This window comes from Carica papaya, chromosome 1, assembly GCF_054855325.1.
Source record: "Carica papaya isolate Zhongbai chromosome 1, ASM5485532v1, whole genome shotgun sequence".
NCBI classification, from domain to species: domain Eukaryota; kingdom Viridiplantae; phylum Streptophyta; class Magnoliopsida; order Brassicales; family Caricaceae; genus Carica; species Carica papaya.
The window spans coordinates 25202914-25213505 of NC_142309.1; the positions used below are offsets into that span (position 1 = coordinate 25202914).

At 32.8% G+C, this 10592-nt stretch overlaps 2 protein-coding genes across 2 annotated transcripts; both read left to right on the plus strand.

The window, feature by feature from the left end:
- The first annotated feature begins 2694 nt into the window (after positions 1 to 2694).
- LOC110816728 (Integrase-type DNA-binding superfamily protein) lies at positions 2695 to 3901 on the plus strand. Its single transcript, XM_022045043.2, has one exon. It carries the CDS (start codon positions 2871 to 2873, stop codon positions 3570 to 3572), a length of 702 nt encoding a protein of 233 aa, XP_021900735.1. The 5' UTR covers positions 2695 to 2870; the 3' UTR covers positions 3573 to 3901.
- A 2214-nt stretch (positions 3902 to 6115) lies between these two features.
- On the plus strand, positions 6116 to 10560 carry LOC110816774 (histidinol-phosphate aminotransferase, chloroplastic-like). The gene is made up of 10 exons (XM_022045091.2): positions 6116 to 6345; positions 6496 to 6752; positions 7324 to 7407; positions 7560 to 7714; positions 7831 to 7928; positions 8097 to 8205; positions 8496 to 8653; positions 9221 to 9363; positions 9473 to 9613; positions 10213 to 10560. Exons 2-10 carry the CDS (start codon positions 6504 to 6506, stop codon positions 10342 to 10344), a joined length of 1269 nt encoding a protein of 422 aa, XP_021900783.2. The 5' UTR covers positions 6116 to 6345; positions 6496 to 6503; the 3' UTR covers positions 10345 to 10560.
- Positions 10561 to 10592: the final 32 nt, after the last annotated feature.

Sequence of the window (10592 nt, forward strand, 5' to 3'; positions counted from 1 at the left end):
TTACGTACGTGATTTATTTATTATATGATTTAATGTTTATGAATTTATTTATTTGGCAAACTGAAGGAAGGGAAGAGGATTCGTACGGATTTGACGACACTATTCTTTTCACACATGGGTGTGTATATTGGAATTAACAACAGCTTATTCTACTTTGCTCTATATATATATATATATATATATATATATGTGTGGGGATCGCAAGGTAAAATTTATTGATATTGAGGGGGTAATTACAGGTTAGATAAATTAATTATATTATATTTTTAATTTCTTTTTCTTTTTAGATTCAATTTGAAATCATTAGGGCAGGTGAGGATTTACATTTACATTTACATTTACATTTCTACGTGGATTACTAGAAGATTATTTGCTTATGATAAAAACAAGTAATTAACACAGTAAAAGTAAATTTTTTCTTTGAAGAAAATACCCATATATACTTCAATACATATATATATATATATATAGAATATGGTGGGGGTTAATTTCAATAACAAAGACTTCTTACTGGTAATTTGGATTTACCAATTCAACGACGTTTTATTCGTTCAATGCGTGTCTTAATGTTTTCTGCAAAAATCAAAATTTCTTCATTAATTTCCACAAACTTTTATGTTTTGAGTTACCATACGCATGTGACTATATGTATGTAATATTTTAGCTACTATATCTATATTATATTACATTAACTGGGTTGTAATGCAAGCACATGTGTGAATGAATATAAAAGAATTGAGAGGGTCAAAAACACGTTAAATTATGAAGGAACTGTTTTTGGGGGGTTAATGTAGTTGAACATTTGAAATATATGTTTACGGGGCTAAGTAAAAAATTTTCAAAAGGTTGAATGATTTTATTAATGCCAGTCTGCACATCATTAACAAACAACTATTTTTCCCACTTCCCATATATGTGTATATGTACATACGCACACACATACCCTTGAGAAATCAATGCATATTATATCCAATTTTAGTTAAATACAATAATGTGATTGATATATATATATATATATATATATAGTATTTGGTAACTAATACCAATAAAGCATTAATGGGGAGAGGTGTACTTGACTTATTAAGAATTTGTACGTTAGTAATAGAGGCGTAGGACGCCCTGCCTTACAAGAAGAGGGTGTCGGGACCAGGGGCAAGGGCCATCCATAGTTGACATATGAAATGGTCGATTGAAATGCAAAACCTTAATTTGCTTTGCCTGACATTTGTGCTGGAAAGTTGACGAAAACAACTCCAGCTTTTTGGCTTTTGCTACTTCCTTATTGTCCGAGGTGTGAAAACAAAACTCTCCCAAAAACAAAACAAAAGAAAAGTACCCTTTGATAGGGTCTAAGTGTCCTACATTTCTATATGTCTCTCTCCCCACGTGCTCCCAGGTAAGAACAAGTTCTTATTTTTACTGGGTTAACTTCAAATTCAGAAACTAGAAGAACCCAAAAGAAAAATATATATATATATATAAAATTTAAATTAGTGCATTAAGTTAATGTATTAATAATAATAATAATAATAATAATAGTACGTATAGATACATCAGCAACAGTAATTAATGATCGGCAGGAGTAAGGAGGAAGAAGGAGAATAACGCGGTTTCTAGATTTGGGAGACAGACGAGCACCAGCTGGTGTTTTCTTTTTTCTTTCTTGTGTGTGTATATGTATATATACGTAAGCAAAGTGACAGGAGATTTACTGTTAAGTTTAGACTGCGCGTGTGTTGAGTGTCGTATGTATTTTTATTTATTTATTAAAAAAAAAGAAAGTAAATTATTAATTATTAAAAATGTAAATAATTAAGTTTAATTTTGGTATCTTAATTAACAGCTAACTTAATCCTCATTGAGCATCATCAGGTGCAGATCCTCGAAGTTGCCTTTGCCTTATACCCAGAGAATCCTATGTTTTTTTTTTTTTAATTAAAAAGTTCTAATTAACATTAACCTGCATTTTAGTTAATTAATTACCTTTTTATCATTATTTTGTTCAAAGGTATGGTCACTCATTAATTAGATTTCTGATACGACATTTTTACTATTTTTTTTAATTAAATTAAAATCAACCCACGTGGCAAACTTATCACTTTTGCCTTTCTCTCCCCCCTCTTTTTTTTTTTTTTGGTGTCGACTGGGGAAGGGTGTCTTGCGGCCTAAGTCAGAGTAAACTCTTCTTATTACAATTTTTTTTTTTTTTACAGAGTTATTTATTTAATCCAAAGTCAAATGAGATTAGTTGTTCATTTAATCTTTGTTTAGTTAAATAACACCTCCTCTTAATTACTCACAATACGTCATATTAATGAAAACTTGCGTAATAATTAGTTTTATTAGTCTTTTTAAAATTTAGGGGGTAACTATTCTGTTCAAAATTTTCATTTTAACTTTTTCTTAATTTCTAATTACCATAATTTCTTCTCATCATTTCTTCCTTCTTCTCCGTGTGGGTCGGTTTACCCTAATAATTTACATTTAATCTACAAACTGTAATTAGACGTGATATAACAAAATAATTAATTTCCTTATAATATATTCTTAATTTTAAAAGTAGGAAATCTCTATTTCCAATTATATAGAAATATGTAAATATAAAAATAAAGCATGAAAATATCTGTCATTCACCCATATTTCACATTCATGGTGTCGTACTCTTTCCTGACTAAGATTTTCAGCACCTTTTTAACTGAGACCCCCCCCATCTCTGTATATATATATCACTCTCCATTCCTCCTCTAACACTGGCAGCTACTTTCCCAACACCAACAAGAACCATTCACGTATACCTTCTTCCTATCCACATACATACATACATACATATACACTTGCACTCCATTGCTGATCATCGTATCGAACTGCAAATGGTGAAGACGACCGAGGAGCAGAAGATCCAAGCTGAACCAGTATCGTCATCATCAAAACCAATGGCTTCATCGAAGACGAAGATGAAGAAATACAAGGGAGTGAGAATGAGAAGCTGGGGATCATGGGTATCAGAAATCAGAGCGCCTAATCAGAAAACAAGAATATGGCTCGGCTCTTACTCTACACCAGAAGCCGCCGCCAGAGCCTACGACGCCGCACTTCTCTGTCTCAAAGGCTCCAGCTCCGCCGCGAATCTAAACTTCCCCATCACCCCTTCCCACTTTATTCCCGACACCGTCATGTCCCCCAAGTCCATACAACGTGTCGCCGCCGCAGCTGCCAATAGTTTCGTCGACTCAGCCACCAGTAATAATAATAATAATAATAATAATAGTAATAGTAATACTTCGCCTACTCCTCCTTCTACGACGTCATCTTCGGTTTCTTCCCCGTCGACCGGGTCGGATCAGCCGGAGGATGACGTCATGTCGCTAATGCAATCTTTTGAGCCGACATACAGTGAGTTGGTAGCTCCATCGATGGAATACTCGTGGAATAATTACTACAGCTTTGATGGGTTACAGTCGCCGAAGTACGTAGATCAGATGTTCATGAATGTGGTGGCCGATCCGCCGGCTATGGCGGTGGAGGATTTTTACAACGAAGAAGGCGATATTCGTCTGTGGAGTTTCTGCTAGAGATCATCATATCATATATAAATTTTCTATCAAAAATCAAAATTAAATCATTCTTTTGTCTATTCATTTGGGTGTTGATGATTTGCTAATTGCTTCAAGACACCGCTGACAGTTACCGATTTATAATTTCATATTATATTTGAGAATACCAGTGAAGAAGAAGGGAAGATAGGAAACTGATTCACATGGAGGATGAGACATTTTTTTGGACTCTCTGATCATGTGGGTTTCTATTATTGATTTCATTTGTGTTAAATGCAAAGTGTGGTGTATTATGTAATCGTCTTACATTGCAATTATCAATACGGAAAATGTTTAATTAAATGTAATTAATTATATCGTAAGTACGTAGATGAACATATAATTAATAGTTAGTTAAATTATATATCCTTATTATATAAGGATAGAATCTATATGGGTTCATGTGGGTTTCGGCATAGGAGAGTGTGGTAAGCCCTTCTCCATATGGCAGTGTGTCAGAAATGCTCGTCGCTCTGCACTGCTAATTAGTCGATATGGTAATTAAGTTGAACCCACCTGACCTGCCGCGGAAAGTGAATATATACATATGTATATGTAAGTATAGTTATGAATGTATACGTATATATACACATGGTTGAAAAATGGCAACATCGAAATCTGCACTAGATTTAGATGTTGGTGAAGGATGATAATGTAATACATGAGATGGGTTTGAGACATCTCATATGTACTCTATATATTTCAATGTAAATATACATATATGCGGCATATATGAAGAACAGAAAAAGAAGAGCCGAGTGTGTGTATATATATATATATGGAGAAAAAGGTAAAGAAGGCAGGGCATGGCAATAATTTGTCGTTTCTTCTTTGTTCTTTGTTTTTCTGTTCTACATTGTATTCGGTCGTCTCTGTTCGAGTAAGGCTTATTGGGCCTTTTAAGGATTACGGACCCACATCCATCTTCATATTTTTCACATTTCTCAACACATCATGTGTTTCCCTACCTATTATTATTATTATTAATTATAAAAATTTCTATATCAGTCTGTCTTTTTTTTTTAAAAAAAAAATTATAATTATTATATCAACCCCATCTACTAGTACTTAAAATATATTAAAAAACTATATATATATATAATACATTCAAATTAGCATAAACTTCATACTTACATAAATATTAAAAGTTAAAAGTAGTGGTGTTAGTATTTATTTGAAGTCCATTTCCAGTCATAAATCAAAATTATGAACTTTTTTAAAGAAAAGTTGGGTTAAATTAAATTTAATCGAATTAAGTATAATATTTTCATCCTACCCTGTTTGTTTGTTTGTGTTTATTTCTACACAAACTTTGATTATGGAGGTCTTTACCTGCAGTAATTAACTTTAATAATATATAATATTCAGATTATGATTATTAATTATATATATATAATCTTTTCATATCTTAGAATTGCAGTATGGGAAAACAATTTTACTTAGTATAATTGAACGTGTTTGGAAGTTTGCTGGGAAATGCTTAAATGGAATTGGAAATCAAAATTTTCATGATTATTAATTGCTTATCTTGCAGGTGAATGTACAAAATAATTAAAACTATACAATTAATTAGTTTGATAATGTAAATCTTAATTAATGTATAATTACTTTTGAAATTTTGGTCCAGTCATTTGTAATTTTTTTAGATATTTACTCTGATCTATTAAAAAAAAAAAACAGTATATATATATATATATATAATTTAACTCTTTCTCTAATAATTAGTTGTTCGAACATAAAATAAATAATTTTCCAAATAAATATTTATCCAATCCCGAACAAATTATCAATAGGACATCGTAGGCCTAAAAAAGTCAACTAGTGCTGACTGCTGATGATGCGAGTTATTTAATGATTGATGTCCCATTTTGCTTAGTGTTGTTGAAAATCAATTTAAAATAAAATTATGAGTATAATATTTAATAAATTTATTGTAAATATATTATTTTTAAGAATAAACTACAATTATATAGAAATATTATATTAAAAAAATAATTAAAGTGAGTTTAGTAAGTTATTTAAATAACCCAACCCATCTAATTTTAAAGGAGCCCATTAAAGCCGACTGTAACCCAAAATTTGATCCATTCAGCTCAGTTATGGGTCTGAGCTCCAAGTCCTGTTTCTCTCTCATAATTTTGCTCAAATAATTTGTACTGAATTAATAATTAAACTTTATTTTTATATTAAAAAATTATTTACTGTATAGTTTGCAGCTTATTAAAAATATTTTTATTTTGTTTATAGTTGACAGAGTGATGTGAAAATTATCAATAAAAAAGGTTTGTGTATATTTGATTAATGAGGTTAATAAGGAATGATTTATAAATATTTTTATTTTATATGAATGTAATATTATGCATTGAGAAAATATATGTTTATTTAATCGAAATTATAACTAACAAAAAAAAATATATATATATGTATATAAAGTAGTATAATGTATTGAAATATATTGTATAATTTTTTGTATGATACAACAATACTAATTTTTTAAAATTGAATTTCTAATTTTCCTTCGCTGTTATTCTCAATTTTATTAGATGACAAGTGCGACCTTGCCTTCTCAATAGAAAATTATAAACAAGAAGAATCTTCGTCTGATTTTGGGTGCGTTATTATTATTATTTTTCTGATGAGATTCTAGGGTTTGGGTTTTCCTGCTGTTTAGCTTACTCCAAGAATCCCGAGAGACAGAGAAGCAAAAGGAGAAGACTTAAAAGTCCAAAGGGTGTTCACATTTTCGATCCAGGTTTTTCCCACCAACGATCTTTCTTTCTTCTTGTGGTTGCCTCTTACTTTTGTTCTGTTCATCCAGCCACTCTCTTGGATCAAAATGTGGATGGGAATATTTTTTTATCTTTTCTTTTTATAACGATGAGAATTGAACTGTTGACTGCAGAGGTTAATATGAGTGTGATTGAATTCTGCAACACTTCTTCCTTTTGCTTGACAAAATCCAATACCAATCATCACCAATTTGTGGTATCAAGGAAACCCATTTACTCATTTGGAGGGAACTGCCCGAGAACCATTGCAATGGCCTCTACTGTACCTGTACAACCACATGCCAATCAAGGAAAAAGGTTGACAGGCGACTCATTCATCCGGCCCCATTTGAGGGAATTGGCTCCCTATCAGCCGATTTTGCCTTTTGAGGTAATTGGAACTGACCCATTGAATTGTTTGGTTGGTTTTTCTTGATTTTTGCCTTGTTTTACTGATAATGGCTTTAACTTGGTTTTCACTGTACATTTTTGCTTGAATGGGATAGTGAATGGTGTTTGTTAACATATGGAACTAAAAAAAGTTATGCTCTTGGTCACTCGTGTGTCGTATCTTTTTACGATTACTTGTCAATTTAAGTGAACTGGGTTTGTACGTAAAGATAAGTATTACTCGAATGCAAGCAGTATATGTATATGCGGATAACTTGGTGTTCTGTAATATCTTCGTGAATGATTCTACTTTCTGCTTATTGACTTACTGCATTCATTGTCATTTTCAAATAATGAAACGGGATATATTTGGTGATAATAATATTGGACTATCGTTTTTGGTATTGCGAAATTTTTAAAATTTCAAATAGGTTTCAATAGTTGTGCAGGTATATGCATGATAATGTGCTAGGCTTTGTAGAAATAATGAATTTTCCTTTCCTTACTCAAATGTTTTATTAGGCAACTAGGAGATGGGTAATATGTTTTAAGTAGCAGGCTTCGTTTCACAGGTCTTGTCAGCCCAACTAGGAAGAAAGCCTGAGGATATCATCAAGTTAGATGCTAATGAGAATCCCTATGGTCCACCTCCGGAGGCAAGTTAGATCCACAACCTCACTTTGTTATATATCCTTGCTGGTGGTTTGAAAAGTCTTGTAGAACCCCAGTGATCAGTTCTTTAACATTTTATTTGAAGTCACTGTTGAATATCCTTTATCCCTGACTACAAATTTCAGATTCCTTGTAGGTTTTTGAAGCATTGGGCAGTTTAAAGTTTCCATACATATATCCTGACCCTGAAAGCCGACAGTTACGTGCTGCACTCGCTGAGGATTCAGGGCTTGAATCTGATTATATTCTTGCAGGCTGTGGTTGCGACGAACTTATAGATCTGATCATGCGGTTATATATGAGGCCTTGACTTTTAGTTTTGAGATTGTGTTACTTGTTTGCTGTATAACTTATATGATTGTTAGTTTTTAATCATATTGTTTTTTGCCCAATTATTCATCCTATAGATGTGTACTGGAGCCGGGTGACAAGATCATAGATTGCCCTCCGACCTTCTCAATGTATGCATTTGATGCTGCTGTTAATGGGGCACATGTCGTCAAAGGTAAATATAATATACTGTCATATGGCTGGTTCTGTCGGTGTCCATTTTGAAGCTCTCTGATATACTTTTCTCTTCTTGCACCTGGATAATTGGATTGCTTGTTTCTCATCCAGACTGCATTTTTTAAATGCATTCTGAATAATTCGATCAATTGGATCTTATCATCAGTTCGAAGGAAGTCAGATTTCAACTTGGATGTGGAACTCATTGCTGAGGTGGTTGAAAAGGAGAAGCCAAAGTGCATATTTCTAACGTCTCCAAATAATCCGGATGGAAGGTAAATGATTGTTAAATCTGTTATCTTGTAGATACAATTTATTTATCTATCATTATCAAAGAATGATATTTTTGAACTCTGTGGTATATCCTATAGTCATGAAACTATTTGATTCCCTTGCGTGAAGCTGTCAAAACTTCTTGGATTGATGTTATTGGAATAGCTGTGATGTGTTTATAATTATTTGGTTAGTTCAATACGTGTAGAGGTATTTGGTTTCTTCACTTTCTGGGTTTCTGCTGTAAATTTACTTTTGATGGCTTATTGTCTTTGTTAACTTTATTTGGCAGCATCATTAATGATGAAGTTCTATTGAAGATCCTTGAGATGCCTATACTAGTTGTGCTAGACGAGGCATATATTGAATTTTCAGGGACTGAATCTAGGATGAAATGGGTGAAAAAGTATGACAATTTGATTGTTCTACGAACCTTTAGCAAAAGAGCTGGTAAGATTGCACAAGTTCTTGTCTTTTCTAATTGGGTCTTGTATAATTTTGATTTACACAGTGAGTAAAGTATGATAATGTGTCCTTCCCGTGTTACTTCTGGTAATACTTATATTGATTTTTTCCCTTTTCCAAAAAAAAAAAAAAGGGAAGACTTCTGCTACTTCTGCCATAGCAGCTGGTAATTAGCAGCGCCACTAGTTCTTCCTTGCTTCATTAATTGCCTGACTCGGAAATTTATGTTTTTGTACATTCCAAATGAGCTTAAGAGGGATGACTCTTCTGCTTATGCTACTTTTTTTCTGCTTGCCCCTGTGAATATTCAGAGCCTCTGCAACTTTTTGGTGATCCAGGCAGTAAGCCAAACACGACAATATACAGTACTTGCAAAATTCTGTCTTCATTAACTAAAATTTCTTGTATATATGCTAATTTTTTTGGCGGCTAAAGCCACATGCTTTGTGTAACTGTGAGGAAAAGATGAAATCATATGCATGCCTTTTTTTCCTTGTGCATTGCTTGAGTCAGTTTCTATCATATTATTCTTAGGAATGTAATATGATGCAGGTCTGGCTGGACTTCGTGTTGGATATGGTGCATTTCCGCTGAGCATAATCAAGTATCTATGGAGAGCAAAACAGCCATATAATGTCTCTGTTGCTGCAGAAGTCGCTGCATTGGCAGCCTTGCAGAATCCCACTTATCTGAAGGTGCTAAATTAATTGAAATGCCTTTCGCTCTCTTATCTGACAAGATGTTCCGAACAAGATCTTTCGTGGTTGCGCATTACTCCTAATATTAGGGCATGATTTTTACCAGGAGGTTAAAGATGCTTTGGTGCAAGAGCGAAATAGGCTCTTTAAACTTTTGAAGGAAGTACCATTTCTTGTCCCATATCCGAGCTATTCTAATTTCATTCTCTGTGAGGTTACATCTGGAATTGATGCTAAGAAGCTGAAGGTATGTTTTGAATATCTTTCAAACCATATGGAAATTGATTTAAAGAAAACCTATTTGGAAAAAGAAGAATTAAATAGATTTAAACATGATACATCTTCAGTTCCTTTGACTTTATCACAGTGAAAATAATTGTTTAATAAACGTGCATTTCTTTGAGGAGTCACTATTGGTGGTGAGAACGATGAGATTGGTGGTTGTTTTAATCCCTTGCAATTGTTTTCCGTATAATGTTGTGCATGTAACAACTATATTAATAGCTTCTTATGCAGTTTGAATCGCTCATGCGTGAACTCTTTATTTTGCTTAAATCTAACACTGTATTTCATGGAACTCTGATTGAATTTGCAGTTTATTATTTGCATTCAAGTTGCAATCTATTAAGAGGTCAATTTTCATGAAACTTAAATGTGGATCTTTAAATAAATTTTACAAAAATTTATTTTGTTTGACAAATAGCTTTTGACTAGAAGTCTAGAACATCATCTTAGTAAATAGAACCTTCTCTACAGATAGCTTTCGTGAAAATTCACATTGTTAATGCAATTGCAGATATTCTTGCTCTTAATCATAGTCATATGCCAAAATTGTTTATATTACAGGATGATCTTGCCAAAAAAGGCGTGATGGTGCGGCACTATAATAGCAAAGAGTTGAAAGGTTATATTCGCATATCAGCAGGGAAGCCGGAACACACTGATATCTTGATGGAGTGCCTTAGGTGTCTCTTTTGATTCATCGCGCTGATTTATTTGTTACATAGTGATCAAGGCAAAGGGTTTTTGAGCTGCTATATCCTGTTAAAAGGAAGTACTTTTGAGGGGATTCTTTTGTATGGAGAACGATGTTTAAATGCTCTAAACTGATTAATTGCTGTTATTTATATCGACGTGCTTTTGCTGTAGAAGAAAATGATAATGTTTAGATCAATTGAACCTGATTTGATTTCACTTTCTGACTATTTCAAAGTCATTAGAAATCA